Raw genomic sequence first — 17,195 nt, 5'->3', positions numbered from 1 at the left:
TTTTTGTTACTAGATGTCAGGCTATTTTGGGCTATTTTCAATTTTGGTTTGGCTACTAGCTTAAAGGAAAATCTGGCCAGTTGGCCATCCTGCTATGCGGTAAAAAATAAAAATAAGGTTAAATAATTGACATTGCTGTTGTGTACAGATATTTTCATAATTTTTGAGATTTAATTGCAGGCTTTTTATAATTTGTTATGTAACGCAAATTTTAAATTGGATATTAATTTTACACGCCTCTAAAATATCCAAAAATGGAGTGTTTAGTAGCTAACGTTGAACATATGAAGTTTGATATTGAGGTAGCTCTAGATGAACAGTTTGGAGCTTTACCTCTACCATTTCCAGGAATGGACAGTAAGTTTGGATTATATGAATTAAATAGTGCCTCAATTTTAATTTTTGTTTCAGAATCGACTGCAGCCGTATGCCAATTCTACGCTTCCGTAACGGGTTGCCAGAAAGGACCGCAATGCCCTTTCCGACACGTCCGGGGTGACAGAACGATCGTATGTAAGCACTGGCTTCGTGGCTTGTGCAAAAAAGGTGACCAGTGCGAGTTCTTACACGAATACGATATGACGAAAATGCCCGAGTGTTACTTCTATTCTCGATTTAACGCCTGTCACAATAAAGAATGTCCCTTTCTCCATATTGACCCGGAAAGTAAAATTAAAGACTGCCCGTGGTACGATCGAGGGTTCTGTAGACACGGACCCCATTGTAGGCATCGACACGTAAGGAGAGTACTGTGCACAAACTATTTAGCTGGATTGTGTCCGGACGGCTCCAAGTGTAAATACATGCACCCCAGATTTGAATTACCTGCACCTCCCGACCAGAATCTTAAGGACCAGAAGAAAACGCCCGTTATTATTTGTCATTTCTGTGGCGAGCACGGACACAAAGCTATACACTGTAATAAGATGGTCGATCCAAATAAAGACATAATCCAAAACGATGAGAACAGGAAGCAACAGGGTAACGAAAACGCCGAGGCCCAGAACACCTATTTGCAGAAAATGCTACCCAAGAAACTCGAAGACGTAACGTGTTACAAATGTGGTACGAAAGGCCATTACGCAAACAGATGTCCGAAGGGCCATTTGGCTTTCTTATCTCAATCCAAAGCTAGTAATAATGCGCAGGACATGCAGGATTAATGATTATAAGTGAATGTATAAAATTTATTTTTAATAAAATTTCAAACCGGTCTTAAAATTCTTCAAAAATAAATTCTCGAGTGTTTTACGAACCGTGTAAAATAGCTTCCATAATATTTTGCGGGGACAAATCAGTCAAACATTTTGAATTATTAACAAAATTAACGTAAAAATTAGGTCATATAATAAAATTACCCAGTATGGCAGCTGTAAGTTGATCTTTTTTCATGTATTTGACTTTCAATATGCCTTTTACACTGATAAGAAAACCAGCCTAACAGAACTTTTTCACATGCCACTATCGTTTTGGTTATAATATAAATCGGAAAAACATTTTTAAATTTTTTAGATATATGCGCTATAATAAAAATATTGCAAAAATTTGTGTCATTTATAGTTTTATTATAAAAATTACATAATTTTTGTAATATACATTTATAGTATAATAGTTTTAGCGAGATATTTTGAAAAACAAATTCAACATTTCGTATTCAATACAAATAACAAAAAAAAGTGGTTTCTTTGGTTTGTGAATAATTTTGTATGTAATAATATTGTAACTATAAAACACGTTATTTTATAAATTCGATAAATTAGCGGAAGACTGAGCAAAATAGTCGTAATTTTCTCTAGTTTTGGTCATTTTATAATTTATTTATCGTAAGGTGAAGTAAATTTGAACGTTTCAACCCAGTTAAGACCTTTTAAATTCAATGTCTGTAATTAACAAAAAAGAAATCGAGTGTGATCTGGCATTAAGAACTGGCCGGTTCTAAGCCCAGGTCTCAATCCCATAGAGCATTCGAGACGAACTCTTCAGAATGAACGGGTCAACGTATTCTGTATTCAGAGGTTCACTGAAATAACACGGGGGGGTGTCACAATTGTTAGTTTTTTTAGTTTAGTGTCCCTTTGCCAAGTTTTGATCGTTTTTCCAGCAGCTTCGCAGATTTTGTATTTTTACAAAACTACAAAAAAAATTACAACTATTTTAAAGAGTGTTCCTCTAATGTATCGACGAGGTTTACTTATGACAAATCGTGACATTTTTATCTCGGAATATGAAGTCGACACATGGTTTATTGAAAAAATAGAACTGAAATAATTTGGATTCTCTTATTGGTTTACACAGAATCACAATTAACAAAAGTTACACTTTTTAACAAAAAAATTCAGTTTTAGTTCGACTCTTTCCAATTTTACACTGTTCAATATTCTTTGGCGACGGCTTTTGGAAAATATAGCGGTCATTATTTTGATAATGAATGGGGACTCGTAGCTAAAAAATGGTACGGGTCACAAGCATCATTATCGAGATACGACATCTTCCATTTTCCCGAGCCGTCACCGAAACGTAATTATAAGTACTTTCAGCAGAATATGTAGTTTCTCGGCATTCTCCGAGGAATTTCTCCCCGCCTCATCGCGATACTTATACAAAATTACCCAGAAATCACGACGAACCCCTACAATTTTAATATAACTTCGTTACATTACGCTTACGTAAAGGTGTTTGCTGTACCACTTCCCCGTCTACCTCGAATATCGTTACGTGACTGAAAATATTTAGTTTTCCGAAATCATCCATAACAAAGGTACTATAGGTACAAAAAAAATTAATATAGTCTTTTATAAATAACAAATAATCTATCCAAACACTAATATTGCAATGAGACAATGCATTTGACTAAATAGTTTGTCACTGTAAAAAAAAAACAACAAATTTGTTTAACAAATTTCACTAGCGATAGTTTAGTCTCATAATTATTACATATAGTTCTCTTTAACACTGAGCGTTCTTTAGGATAGGGTGCACTAACGTTTATCGTTGTTGGGTTGGTTGCGGTGAATGGTGGATCTGGGCGGTGCCGCCGTTGTTCGGGGTCGGGGTGTTCCCGTTCCCGGCGGACAGTTTAGAGAAAGCGAGCAGCGTGTCGGGAAAGTTGGGCGGTGTGGCCGGTGTGTTGCACGGAGTCATGACCTAAGAAAAAAAAATTGGTAATAGAAACGTATAATCGTTAATAAAACTTCGAAAATTTTTTCAATTTCAACACTGTTGTATCTCAACTGAATTTTTTTTTTTTTAACTCCAACCATTAAAAATCAAATTTTAAGTTTGACCAATTAATTTTGAAACAATGTGTATATTTGGATTTAATCGCTGCACATTTTCTCGAAAATTAAAATAAATTACTTGTTGCAAACAAGCGAGTTAACAAGAAGTCAGGTGGTGTACTTATATTGGAGTTAAAAAATTAGTGAATTTTAACGTTCACAAACAAACCTGTCCAAAGTGAGCTTGTGCACCTGGTGGACAGGTCGGGAGGGCTGCATCTTGAAAAAACATGCTCAGAGCAGTCTGAAACAGAAATTTATTGCTAAAAAAAAACTTAGGAATACTTAAAATAAATAAGTACGTAAAGAGAAATTAGGAAAATCCTGATCTATATACTTTAATTTTTGGCGTTACTGCAACAAAATTATGAAATTTGTAAATTTACATCAGTTTGACGTCATAGGACCATAGGCGTCAAGCCAACAGATAATTAGCTAAATCGGTCAATAGACTCTGGACCCTGTCAAATTCGCAAACAGGAATTTACAATCAATTTAACTTTACTCTTTACTTCAATTTCAGTAATTTCGATTTTAATCCTATTTTAATTAAATCCAATAGCAAATATTATATACCCATATAGGTACCTACCTATGGTGTTTATTTTTTATATTTGTCATTTTAAATATTTTAGCTAACTAGTAAGTAGTAAATATAAAATTAAATTATTTGATAAGGAGATTCATGTAAAATTTAGTTTAGTGGTTCAAATAAGAAAATCATAATTTTACATTTAATTATCGCAAATGTAAATTGATTCTAAGTTATATTAGGTATAAATATTTATAAAAATATCCCATCTCTGCATCATAGGTACCTACGTTTTTCTAATTTAAATCTTAAGGGCTTTTTTTTCTTATTAAATATACGTTGACGCAGTATAGAAATTTAAAAGTAAGGAAATACAGAGATGCTTCATTTTGTACTACGTTATGTAATCACGATAATTCATAGAATTGTTTATTCTGGGTCAAAGATACGAATTGCTCCATTTTTACAAACCAAAATCAGTTCGTCACTAACTATTGAATAAATTATACAAACATTCTTATCAAAGAGATTACGTAATAGAGAACTGATGAAAAGATGTAGCGGATCCTGATCAAAATAAAAGATACCAATTCTAAAGACCGTATTTTTCGTTTTGACCAATACACACAGATTATTCCAAGACAAACAGCAAAGGCCAAGAAAGGAAGTTTGTAAACGACAACACGACCTTGAAACCCTTGATCAAATCGGCTACGGCTAGTCGATAAAACGTTCAACCCAGGGACAGGTTACAAGGGGTGGGGGGATATACATCCGCCATCTTCTTTCTCATGCTGAGGTGTTTGTTTACAAATTGAAATATTTACCTCGAATTGCCAGTGTGCGGATTGAAGTATCTGTTTAGCTTGTTCACGGGCACATCCGGCTGCTAGCACGAATTGATTTATCATAACTTGTTCCCGTAAGGGTGCATCCATTGCGAAACGATTTTAAAACGCTGAAATATGCGAGCAACACCGTTCACAGTTGTTTTGAAAACTACTTACTCTACTAGCCTGTGCTCTTTCTACTTCTTGCGGATGTTCTCTCTCATTCGCGGCAACAAGTATTTATGAATGACGTCAGATGACTGTAGTGAGTGGCGGCGGAGTAAAATTAAAATTGTCTTGATTGCGCATTTCATTTTCGGCTTCCATTGAAATGTTGGGAAATTCTACGAATGTTTTACGTTAAATACAGATGGACAAGAGATAATGTAGTATCGGTAGATAGGAGTCTATGTTAAAAATATGAACGCGTTTGATAAGTTTAATAGTATATTTACAATTAGTAGGGATAAATGAGTTGAATATATGAATTTTGAATACTGAAAAAAAAGTAGGAATACTTTACTACTAGGAACAGATGCGACTGGAGTTTAGATATGGTAGGTAGGTGGTTTTAGTCTTTGTTGAGAAAATCTGGATACACTTTTTGAAAGAATTTTATATTAAAACAAACGCAAAATATAGATCGAGCTAGTTGACAAATAAGCTAATACTTTTAATGAAATTAACTCAATGAAATAATTTTCCTGTCTACAACTGATTAAAATGGATTTATATTTTCAAACGGATCCGTTTGTATCATATAAATTTAAAGGATGATAAAATGTATTAGAATGTAGGCATTTTATTGTACCATATTCGAATTTGCCGCCCGTTGTTACGTTAGAAACGAGGTTGACAGAAATGTTAATTTAAGGAAGTTGAGACGGGGAAAAGAACGAGGATTCGGCTAAAAGGAACAAAAATTTCAGTTTTCGATTATTATTATTATTGTTGTCAGTGCCCACCCATATTTCATTTTACCTTCCGAAGTAAATTTCTTCATTTGATACATATTAGTTAGTTACTTACCATGGGCGTAGCTAGGGGGAGGGGACAGGGGTGTGCAAAGCCCACCCCAGAAAAAGATTCAATATCATCTTTTATCATATCGGTGACTGTGTGCTTTTTTTTAGAGTCAAATAAAAATATGATGTTCAAATATGGGGAAGTCGCGCTGATTTTGTTTTTTTGTTTGTTTGTTTTAGAGGCCTCCATAGAGCTTGCTCCTTGGGCCCACCCCAAGCAAAAGTTGTACTTTCTTTCACTCGTAGGCTAAAAACAATTGGCGATAGTATTATATACCGGTGAAAAAGTTTTGTGGAAGCTATTATAGAAATTATAATAGGATTTACTGAGAAAAGGAAATAAATTATGGAATACTTACCTGCGAAAAGAGCATAACTCACAAGTGTAGAACCATAAACAGCTAGATCAAATCGGCTTTGTAACATTAGAATGCTGCGATTTACTGTAAACTTTTAAATTTTAGATTTGTTCTTGTCATTGTACTGGCTTCGTTCCTAGAGCAATTGGAAACCGTTATCAACAGTCAGACGCATGCACATTCTGATATAATGTTTACATAATGTTCAACATTCATTGTTTGGAATCAAATGCGAGTGTGTCTGACGGTTTCTAATGCACTCGGAACAGAGCTATTCTGTATATGATATATTAATCTGCGGTTCGTATTCCTAAACTTTCCATATACAGGGTGTCCGTGTTTTTTGTAGCAGGACTATCACAACTTGTACTGTCCTTTAAAAAAAAAGTTCATGTAAACATATACGTATAGATGCGTCGTTTTCAATTTACAGAGCGTTCAAGTTTAAAACGAGAATTGATTTTTTATTCGTAAAACGAAAACCCCTTTTTAGACTTTGTTGAAACTTGGCAACTTTGTTTGTAATAATAATACTCATTTTCTCACATAATTTAATTTGTCCTATTTTCTCCAGTGGCGTCACAAGATACCAGCTTGATAAAAATAGAAAAAAATATGGTACGCCACTGCTTTTTGGTAAGTTTGAAATTTTTCTCAGATTTAGTTATCAAAAATACAACTTTTTTGTTATTTACTTTTTTTCCTATCTTGCTTTGTTTAGTTTAGTAAAATAAAAGCACAAATATTAGAGAATTTTTTTTTCTGAAGGGACATCTGAGCTTTCTTTTAACATTGTGTCTTTATATTGAACATTTTCTATTCAACGGTTCCACAATTTCTCTATTCACGCAGACGTTGGAAATCAATATAACAAAAATAAAATTTTGGGTCAAACAATAAAAATTTTTTTTTGTATTTTTTCCGTAGAATTGAATGGTGTAATCAGTTTTTGTTTTTTTTTTTTTATTTAAACAAATTATCAAGAATAACTGAAATTTTGTTGCAAGTGATTTTTTATTTTTTTTGCATTTTTGAGCCTGTTTTTGAACCGTTATTACAAATTTTTTTATTTCACCAAAAAGTATGTCAAAACGAAAAAATGATTACCCGCAGAACTCTGTACGATGATTTTTTGAAGTAGAATATTTCTTTGAAAAAAGTGTTTCAGGCCAAAAAAAATGAATATCTCAGAAACTTCTTGATTTTTTTATCTAGAAAAATTTGAGGTTATCTAAGACAGAGAAAGGTATACTTTCACCAAGTTTCCTCAAAATTAAATTATTTTTGCGGAAATGAGAAATAAAAAAAGAAAAATCAGAAAAAAAACTGTTTTTCGAATTTTTCTTGGAAATTTTGAGGTTTATGCATAAAATTTTTTCTCGACTGGACTCCATAATTTTTTTTATACCCTAAAAACCTCTTATAAGTGTCAAAACCACAAACAGTTTTCTCTTTCAAGAACCCAGGGCCGGCTTTCACAAAATTTCCAGTTGCAAACATCAAATTCCCCGACTTTCATGAATATTTTTAAAATTCCCCGACTATTCCCCGTTTTTTATGAAGAATAACAAATTCCCTGAATTTTCCCGGTATTCCCAGCCTCTACGAACCCTGTAAGTCTTTCTATCGCCTTCATTTACAGAGGCAGGCCCCGCGACCAGTAATTCAAACATATTGGAACAATATGAGAAACGAACGGCACATTACGCCTTCCAGGTAACATGCCGCCAATCACGTTCAGAGGACGAGTTTGGGGCAAGTTATTCTAAAAGGCTTCGGTATACGTGGAAAAGAACGAAGTCGGGCGAGTGTATAAACATTTATTGGCTTTACAACCGGTGAACAACGAAAGGTCTGCAGATATGCGCTAAAAGATAACAATATTCAAAGTTCTGATACAGACTTACGGCTACTTTATATAATACAATTACCTTACTCACTACGTAAACCTTATCGAGTCAAACAATTCGTGGGGCGTCCACGGGAATAAAAAAAAATAGAGACAAGAAAATTAATGTACACTCTCAGTCAAGTACTACGTAACCCTCCGAGAAGGAGTTAAACCGAGTCAAATATTCCTTTTTAGAACATCAATACTTGCCCGTGCGAATTACTCATTCCGGACGAATCCCTCGGGGGGGAGACGTCGCGAGTTAAACATAATTTCTGCGGCGCAGGCCAAGCCCTAGTTCACTTTCGATCTCTTCTTGGCGATCGCGTCCTCCACGGCCTTCAGTTGCTTGAGTAATTCTTCCCTGCGAGACGTGGCCTTCTTGGATTTCGGATCGCCCGGCGGCGGGGAATTGGCCGGTCGTTTTTTATTCGCCGACGGATCCGGCTTCCTGGCCAAGTCGGACATGTCCGGCTTCCGGACGCCGATCGGGTTCTTCAGGTTAAGTTTTATCTGCTTCTTCTCCGCGGAACCGCCCTTCAGTGCGTCCATCGCCTTGGCGATCGATATGTCCATGCCTGCAACAGAGCAGATCACTTCACCAGTTGCCAGAACAGATTATTTTAAGTAAAAATTGTCTAATACCACTTACAAAAAAAAAATAAAAATGCAAAATAAAAAAAAATACAAAAAAAACACCAACAAAAAAAAAACAACAAAGAACTAAAATGTTCCTGTCAATAAAGAAGCTTTCAAAACGGCATCTCCTCGTGGCAAAATTTAAGTAAAGTAAAAAAATACATCTTCAATTATAGTTTTTATAAAATCGACAAGTTCGTTACCTGGCGGCCTCCTCGGCGGTGAACTGCCGGCCCTGCTGGTGGAGCTGCTGGAATCGGAGGAGTCCGAGTCGCTCGAACTGGACCCGGAGCTACCCGAGGACGATCTCGAGGACCTCCTCCGGCCCTTAACTCTCGCTAGAGCCGCGGCGACGGCCAACTTGCTCCGGTTCCTACCGAACTGGTCTTCCCTTGACGGGGCCGGGGGATTCGCCGCGCCGCTCACCCTCATCATACCTACGGTGATAGGTTATCGTAAAATGTACGCGTTTTGAACGGATTCTACTACTATTAAATTTGCCAAATTGCCGTTTTGTGGCAAACAAGAACAATCCGTTACGATATTTGTCTTATTTCGCAGAAAACTAACTTCCACATACTGTTTCTGTGGAATTTGCGAAATGGTTAAATATTTAAACGCACATATTGCACGTTTTAAAGATTTTATTGAAATTATTTACTGAAATATATATATTTTTTAATCAAATAACCGAGTTATCGTTCATCTTTTAAACTGCACTTGAACTCTCGTCTACGCCGTCACTGGGCAGTACCCTAAGTCCTTCGATAAGTGTTGCCTGTTATTACCTTTTCCAACCAACTGTGTGCAACTAACAAAGTGAATTGCAATGGAAAATAATTTTGTACCACCATATCACCACGTATTGTATTTTTTCCTTGATTTATTAAAATATTAACGAATATCGATGTATGGATAAATTAATTTTAGTTGAAAAATAATTATTTTTGCCGTTTCATAAAATGTATATACTAAAAAATAAATAAAAATACAAATCCAATAGATTTGAAATGTTTTTTAAAATCAATTCAAGTTTTTAATAAAAAGTATTTGTTACTCTTTTTTTTAAAGCACTGTGTTAAGTTTGAGAATCTGAGTATCGAAGATCTCCAACATTTTTCTGTCCAGTAATAACAATCCACCTGATGTGATATGACAATATGGAGCTAGCCGAGCAAAAAATAACAACAATGCTCTGTACACAAAATTTGTTCAAAATTGATGAACCCCAATTTTACGCGTCAAGAACGATTATTGAACAAAAACGATTCCAAAAAAACGTCACTAACCTGGTGACGGTGCCCTCCTTTTCGGAGCCGGTGGGTTCATCAGGGCGGCCCGTTCATTCGCCGCCTTCCTTTCCGACACTATGACCGATGGCGAGATCTGCCTGCTCCGTCCGGACCTGGACGCCCTCCTGTGCTGCGGCGATCTAGACCGAGACCTGTACGAGCTACGACTGGACTCTGACGAACTCCTCGACGAACTGCTCGAGGAATAACTGGAGCCGGAACTGTAAGAACGCTTCCTGCCGCTCTCCTTCCTCCGTCCGGGCGATTTCGACCTCATCCAGGGATCCGACCACTCGTCGCCCCTACCCTGTCTCTCCTCGACCCTCTGCACGATGACCTCGCGCTTGGATCTCGGCCTCTTGGCGGAGGACTGGGGTTCCTCCTCGTACTTGCTGTTGTAGTAATCCGGCATCCTGTGCGAGGGTAGTTCCCTGTAAGGACGTACCCGTTCGCGGGGCGGCGGGACGTATTCGGGTTCGTACAGGACTTGCCTCCTGCCGTAGTATTCTTCGGGCGGCCTCGGCACGGGGTATTCTACCGGTACGTGCCTGACGTATCTGGAATCGGGCGGTTGTTTGGAATGCAGGGCGGTTCTAATTTTCGTTAGTGAAATTAAGTAACGTGAACAGTCAACAAATCAAAACAATAAAAAATAAATAAAAAATAATGGAAATATTGATGGAATAAAACAAAAACAGTAAAAAAAATAGTTGCGAAACTTTTTCCAGATATACTTTGCTGGAATAAACCTTAACAAAACATTCATATAATTAAAAATCGAATAAAAATTAAAATAAAAATTAAATTGAAGTGATTTTCAACCAAAACTCGACGTAAAAGTTAAAAACCAAAAAATATTTCGTTAATTCGTGTAAAGATCATAAAATATTTTTTTTATTAAAATTACGTTTGAGTTATATTTTATTTTATATTAGCAATCATGGCTGAAATGTGGTTTTTCTCAATTTTTGAGAAAAACAAAAAACTATTTCAATGCCGAATATTTCCAGAAATCTTGAAACTCTTTAAAGTTTAATTAGGAATAATTAAAATTTGAATTCGGGTGACCAAAATAAGAAAAACAACGTCCTAACGGAAAAATAATCAAAGAGCGTTTAATTTTCGAGATATACAGGGTGTCAAAATAAAAATTTAAAAAATGATTTTTATTGATAACTCCGGTGATTGTAGATAATTTTTGAAATTTAGCACCTATTCACTTATTCAAAAAAATTTAGGAATAGATGTGGCAATAGAAATGGAGAATATCGTAAAAAATTTTTTGTAAAATCCTTATAGTTTCCGAGGAAAAAATTATTGAAGTTTTAGTACATTCAACCACTACATAGCTGGACAACTGTAGTCTCTAGCGTCATTCGTAATAAGTGTGGAGAGCCACGTGGCCTCAGCGACTCCGAATATTGAAATCCATTTTGCAGTCGTCGTTGCGATAGTGTTTACCTGTTATCTGTGGTATTTACAATAGTTTTTTCGTAATTAGTGTCAAAAATGGTTTGCGTGTATAGCAACTCGGAGTTGATGGATATCGTTTTAATTTATGGTGAAGTAAGACAACATTTGTCTTAGTTCATATAAAGTTAGTAAGACGGACCCAAATGAGTTTACACGGATAAAATTTTGAACAACTGTTGTTGTAACATCGGGTATGTTAAATGATTTTATTATTTAAAAACACAAATTAATTTTATTAATTAATAAAGGCAAAAGCTGTTGAATTTGCCGATATAAAATAGGCGCTATAAAATTCTATTTATTTCTTTCCTTGCTAAAGTTTTTGTCCGTTTTTATCACATCTCTATGCCAGTCGCATTGGTTGAGGTCAGGTTTTACAGTGGACCAGTTTCCAGTGCCGTGCAGAAGTATATTTTTAAATCATTTTCGAACTGATTTTTGATTTTTTCTTTACAAAATTGTATTTGTAAGTCCCTTGTACATCCAGAATTTTTTTTTTGATAAGTTCCAAATCACCCTGCATGTAAATGAATGAGATATTTTTCTTAATTTTCAATATCTCGAAAACGATTTTTTTAAATTTTTTATACAAAATCCACCATATTTGGCAGAGTACATATATCGTAAACACATTAAAATAAATCAACCTGTTTCTACAATTAAATGAAAAAAATCAAATAATCTTGTAAAATTCAGAATAAAAAAATACCCTGTATAAATGAGTTTTAAAAAAATTAACTTTCGAATGAAATTAATTCATCAAATTTATAAATAAAATTTACAATTTTTTTTTATTAGCGTATAATTACCTTGGCTCTGGCGACGGCACTCTCCCGTAATACCCGTTTTCCTTATCGAACTCCTCCTGGGCCAGACTGAGGTTCATCTTCTTCTCCTCGAAATCGATATCCTGCTCCTTCCTCTTTACGGACTTCCTCAACATCTCCTTCGCCGTGCGAAGCCCCCTCTCCCAAGCCGACTCCACGAGCGGGGGCTCCGTCTTCCCGTACAACCTCTCGTCGCGCCCGAATTCTCCGGGAACCACCGGCCGAATCAACTCGAACATGGTGTAGTTGCCTGAAAATTTCCAATTGCGTGTGACAAGTTACAAATTTTTTATGCCTAAAACAAGTTGTACCTTTGTCCGTTACGCCTGGGTGCAGAAACCGACAGCTGGCCCCCCAAGTACACTGTCCTCTGGAGAAGAACCTACAGACTGGCCTCGGTTCGGTTTCCTCGGGTCTGGCGTCGTCTTCGTCCGTGACTTCGCCCTCTTCCAGTTCCCTATCCTCTTTCTTCTCGTCCGCTCTGGCGCCTTCCTCCACGTTGGCGGGTTTTTCCGCGTCGGGTTCATCTCTCGACGGTTCGATTTCGCCGCATTCGCCGTCCTCGGCTTCGAAATCTAACTGTTCCTCGCCCTCTTCCGTGCGGTTGTTTTTCTCTACAACCTACGCATTTTTTTTCCGTTGAAGCATAAAGCGAGCGCAAAGAGGGAAGTTTGAACAGTTGTAACTTTAAAATTCAGTCTCATTCCAGAACTTTAAAATGTTGATGTACTCGAAAATGTAATTTAAATATAAAAAAAAACGCAAAATGGTTTTTATGTAAAAAAAACTCAATTTTTTTTTGTTTTGGTTTAAATGTGTGAAAAAATGTGTGCATTTCTGTGTAAATTTTCAGGATTTGGGACATTTTTTTTTAATTCGATATGTTTTATTGACCCAAAGTTTGATTTGTGCACTTTTGAACACCCTCAATATAATAAAAACCGTAATAGATATGCTTAAAAATGAAAATTATTTTACAATTCCCCGATATTTCCAGATTCATGAAATTCGCTGGTATTTCCAGATTAATATACGCCCTGTATAAAAATTACATCAAAGAAAAAGATCGTAAACTATACAACTTTTAGAACGGAGATAAACGAATAAATCCTACCTTTTTCGGCTCCGGTGAGACGCTCTTACTTTTCTCGTTCAAGTGATTGTTGGAGTTCTCCTGCACACCCTCCTCGTCCTTACGATCCTGACGATCGTCGTCGGAATTATCGCCGATGCAATCTTCCAAATCGGAAACGTCCGACAAATCCTCGTGCGATATATTAATTTCAGGCCTAGAAACGCTGCTTTCCTTTGGGACATCTTCCACTTTCTCGTTATCAGATTCCATGTCACCTGCAATTTTTTTTAAATTAGGCCACGCTTATTGAAAAATTTCACGTTCGTACCGTCAGATATTTCCTCAGGCTGCGTGTCCGCGTTCTTCGAGATGTTCTTATTCCTCCTACTTGAAGAATCTACACTGCTTTCGCTCGAATCGGAGGAATTTCCGTCGTTAGACTTTCCCCGCGACCTTCTAGAACCCTGCGAAGAGCTAGATCTGTCCGAAACCCTGCTAGATCTTGACTTTTTGGAGCTGTGGCTGCTCGCCGATTTCACAGAGGCATTCTCGTTATCCGAAACAGGGGTCTTTGTTGCCGCCCTTGCAGGGGAACCTGGGGAACTGCTTCGTGATGAATTATGAGAGGGAGAACGCGGGGCCATCGGCGGAGCTTCGTTTTGAGTGGGACTCCCCGATCGAGACGACCTGTGTTCGCTAGCTGGTGAACCGGGAGAAGGCGTTCCTGATTTATGATCGCCCTTTTGGTAAGACACGCTTTCGAGTGATTTAGGCGTGTAAGGCCTGCTTCTCGAGTGAGACCCTTCGTCGTCCGACGAACTGGATCCGCTCGCAGCCGAATGGGCATCTGAGGATTTTCTCGACGAGATATCATTTTGAGGAGACTGAGGTGCGCTATCTGGGGAAATCGGGCGACTTTGTGGAGAAGCCGATTGATGCCGGCTTGGTGGAGACGACGATCTAGACTGGCTTCTGTTTGATCTCGCATTGGATTCTCGACTTCTCGACCGTGTACTGGCAGGACTATGCTGCTCTTTATCGTCACTCTCATTTCCCGAAGAAGCATCTCGAGAATCCTCAGAATCCATGTGTCAGTGAACTAGATTTAAAAAAAAAGGTAAAATTAGCAAAATATAATACTGTTTTTTTAAACCAGTTTGAGTGGACAGTTCTAACACTTCTGCTTAGGAAATCTTTTGAGACCGTTGTTATTTTAATCTTACCTTCGGTCTGCCGCCAACTCCTTCTTTACCATAAAAACACTGCGAGATAACAATTTGCTTCTTCATGAAAAACATTTTATTCCAAACTACAAACTTATTTGACTTAAAACGTCGATATTCACAACACAAACTACTAAAAGTCTCTCGCGCAGGTACTTAAATCGAACTAGTAAATTTTTACGAAGTATTCTCGGTAATCAACTAACTGTATACATAACACAATCTTAGGTAAAAAGAATTGTTAATAGCTGAGCACTTTAATTTGCACGGACTTGTAATTCTTACCTTTTTTGATTCTGCGCTTCCTGGTACACAAAGTTTTTCTCTTCGAGCGATTAAATAAGTGTTATTTATTTCAACATCTACTTCCTGTGAGCTTCGCCGTAGATAGACAAAGCAAATGGCGTCTCCACACCTCCCGAATTCACTTTTTAGGGATTTTTATTTTCAGGTTGGCTGTTATATTTACCACCTATTTCCATCGCATTGCCTTACCCCCGATGAAAAATACAGCTAAAACTTTAATAATTTGTAATAAGTTTACGGTAAATTCTATTTTTGTAATATGTTGCTCGTAACTATTTAATTTATTTATTATCTACCATTTAGCAAAATGAAAATACTGCCATTGAGAAATGTTTCAATTTTTTAATAGATCTGTCAGACAATAGCTAAAATTAGGAGGAAGAAGAAGAAGAACAAACTAAAAATTACTAACCTTACTTTTTATATTTATTTATTTAAAAAATATAACGAGACTTGGTATTTACTTTCAACCGAAGTTCATCAATTTTTAACTTATAAGTATCTAATTTAATTTGATATTATGCTTCGACGAGTCTAGACAAATATTAAATATGTCAGCAGCGTCTGAAGTTAATCTAAAGCAGACTTTAAGAAAAATAGAGTATCCCTTGTGTGCCAAAGAGGCCTTAAATAAAATAGGTATTCATATATTTTATAATATATATATTTCAATAGTTTATTGTTTAATACTTTTTTTAGTCGAGTTAGTATGCAGTCGAATAACGAGCATAAAACACATGGATCTGGCTTTAGATTTAATGGCGGAATTTATATTTTACGAAGTAGATAGAAGAGGAAATAAGAGGACTCAAGGTTTAACTCCATTACTTGAACTGCAGCTTCTGGAAATACTATTTGAATATTTTAATAGCATCCCAAGCGAGTCGGCAAGAAACACGGTTTTCTTATCTTTATTTAGCGGAACTACAGCCTCAATTAGGTTAGGAATATTGAGCAAACTGGTTTCAGTGGCAGTTGGCATTCCTTCACCAACGATATTGATGATGGCAAGCGTGTGGATGCAACAGTTGGGAAATACATCTGTAAATTGTTGTAAATTAGCCGAGACGTTAGTTCAGGATTATTTTTATTTTTCCCCGGACTCTACAGAGAGATTAAAGAATCTACCTAGCATTTCTCCACAATTTACAGCCAATCTAATGACTGCCATGTCCGAGAACTATTTTGCCGTATCGAAGAGGGAGCTTTTATTCCCTCCCAAGAATTTGTTAGAGATAATTACTTTCTGGGTAAGTGTTTATCATAACATATATAATGTGTTTTTTTTTTACTTTTAACTTTTGATCCGGCACATTGTACAAATATTTAAATTGCTTTGACAATTATTAACTTTGTCAACTTTTGCCGATAGTTTATATTACAAAAATAGACAATAACAGTTGTATATCACTTGCAGATTTCCAACAACTGCAGTTTGTGCATAGCAGCCCAACAGAGGCAAGCAGTTTTGCCTCCCGGTGCCATCGCGATGGAAGCGACGACTCCGATCGCGGGTTTATTGAAATGGTGCATCTTAGCCCCCATATATAAACAAGACGTCAATTTATACAGCCAGCTGCATTTGGCTTTGCTTAACGGCTTTCTCGAAATACCGAGGGTCGCACCTCCGAAAGCCGTATACGCTCAACATTTAGCGCATCCCATTAACCCGATATTGGCGTACGTTAACGACTTGAAAAATAAACAGGAGTTAAAATTGGATCAGATACTGAACGAGGATTGCTTGCAATTATCCCTCGACAGGTTCGCGCAGGCCATACAAGTAGCGTATTCCGTAAACGCCATATACGGACACGTGGACGACCTCTTCAGCCAGCTTAAACTGCTTCCTTTCAATAAGTTGCTCAGCATTGTTATTAGCACGTATAAACAGAATAAAATTATTATTTTGTAAAAGGTTTTGATTTAAAATCTCGGGGATATGGCGTCACGGCACGTTTTTATGACGAATGAGATAAAATTGAAAGGCGCGGGTCTAAAATTTTTAATCTATCCTCGTTTTGGGTAAAAAGTTGAGAATTAATTTATTTTAAACATTTTTTGTGTTTCAAAAATATCCTAGAGTTAATCACAATAAAAATTCTTTAAGAAGACTTTATTATTTTATATATTCAGCTCTTACATACAGGAACAATACATTTATGGTTATCTTTGTAGTATAACAAAAATAATTCGGTTTTTAACACATTTATAATTATATATACACACATATATATGCATGTATTTTTACACTTCTTAAATAAACTTAAGCGGTAATGCTTTAACATTAACAATCATGCTCCATGGCACAGCGATAACATGTATAAACTATGTTCTGGTAACAAACGTAATATTTTTCTTGGGAAAAATTGAATATACAGTTTATTATTCAAAGTTTTATGTTCTAAAATATACAGGGTGGCCCGTAAAGAACAAATTGGATAG

General features: G+C 36.4%; 4 protein-coding genes across 6 annotated transcripts; 2 read left to right on the top strand and 2 right to left on the bottom strand.

The window, feature by feature from the left end:
* Window positions 1–227: 227 nt before the first annotated feature.
* Window positions 228–1,425, top strand: LOC108914896 (cleavage and polyadenylation specificity factor subunit 4). Its single transcript, XM_018720811.1, has 2 exons — window positions 228–357; window positions 412–1,425. The coding sequence occupies exons 1-2, from the start codon at window positions 255–257 to the stop codon at window positions 1,161–1,163; spliced, it is 855 nt and encodes a 284-aa protein (XP_018576327.1). The 5' UTR covers window positions 228–254; the 3' UTR covers window positions 1,164–1,425.
* Window positions 1,426–2,265: 840 nt separating this feature from the next.
* LOC108914894 (UBA-like domain-containing protein 2-A) lies at window positions 2,266–4,830 on the bottom strand. Its single transcript, XM_018720809.1, has 3 exons — window positions 4,638–4,830; window positions 3,448–3,522; window positions 2,266–3,144 (listed from the first exon to the last, which is right to left on the bottom strand). Exons 1-3 carry the CDS (start codon window positions 4,746–4,748, stop codon window positions 2,986–2,988), a joined length of 345 nt encoding a protein of 114 aa, XP_018576325.1. The 5' UTR covers window positions 4,749–4,830; the 3' UTR covers window positions 2,266–2,985.
* A 3,000-nt stretch (window positions 4,831–7,830) lies between these two features.
* LOC108914897 (zinc finger CCCH domain-containing protein 18) lies at window positions 7,831–14,877 on the bottom strand. Of its 3 annotated transcripts, none has more exons than XM_018720815.1 (8): window positions 14,730–14,877; window positions 13,550–14,320; window positions 13,261–13,496; window positions 12,458–12,767; window positions 12,129–12,396; window positions 9,844–10,403; window positions 8,758–8,991; window positions 7,831–8,493 (listed from the first exon to the last, which is right to left on the bottom strand). In XM_018720815.1, exons 2-8 carry the CDS (start codon window positions 14,307–14,309, stop codon window positions 8,210–8,212), a joined length of 2,652 nt encoding a protein of 883 aa, XP_018576331.1. In that variant the 5' UTR covers window positions 14,310–14,320; window positions 14,730–14,877; the 3' UTR covers window positions 7,831–8,209. The 3 variants fall into 3 exon arrangements, with proteins under 3 accessions (XP_018576331.1, XP_018576329.1, XP_018576330.1); XM_018720813.1 differs by having other exon boundaries at window positions 9,844–10,439; window positions 14,730–14,876; XM_018720814.1 differs by having other exon boundaries at window positions 9,844–10,439; window positions 13,550–14,322; window positions 14,733–14,876.
* Window positions 14,878–15,184: 307 nt separating this feature from the next.
* On the top strand, window positions 15,185–16,667 carry LOC108914895 (uncharacterized protein C7orf26 homolog). The gene is made up of 3 exons (XM_018720810.1): window positions 15,185–15,389; window positions 15,450–16,000; window positions 16,168–16,667. Exons 1-3 carry the CDS (start codon window positions 15,302–15,304, stop codon window positions 16,663–16,665), a joined length of 1,137 nt encoding a protein of 378 aa, XP_018576326.1. The 5' UTR covers window positions 15,185–15,301; the 3' UTR covers window positions 16,666–16,667.
* Window positions 16,668–17,195: the final 528 nt, after the last annotated feature.

This window comes from Anoplophora glabripennis, unplaced genomic scaffold, assembly GCF_000390285.2.
Source record: "Anoplophora glabripennis isolate ALB-LARVAE unplaced genomic scaffold, Agla_2.0 scaffold977, whole genome shotgun sequence".
Taxonomy (NCBI): Eukaryota; Metazoa; Arthropoda; class Insecta; order Coleoptera; family Cerambycidae; genus Anoplophora; species Anoplophora glabripennis.
This window is presented reverse-complemented; position numbering and strand designations above follow the sequence as displayed.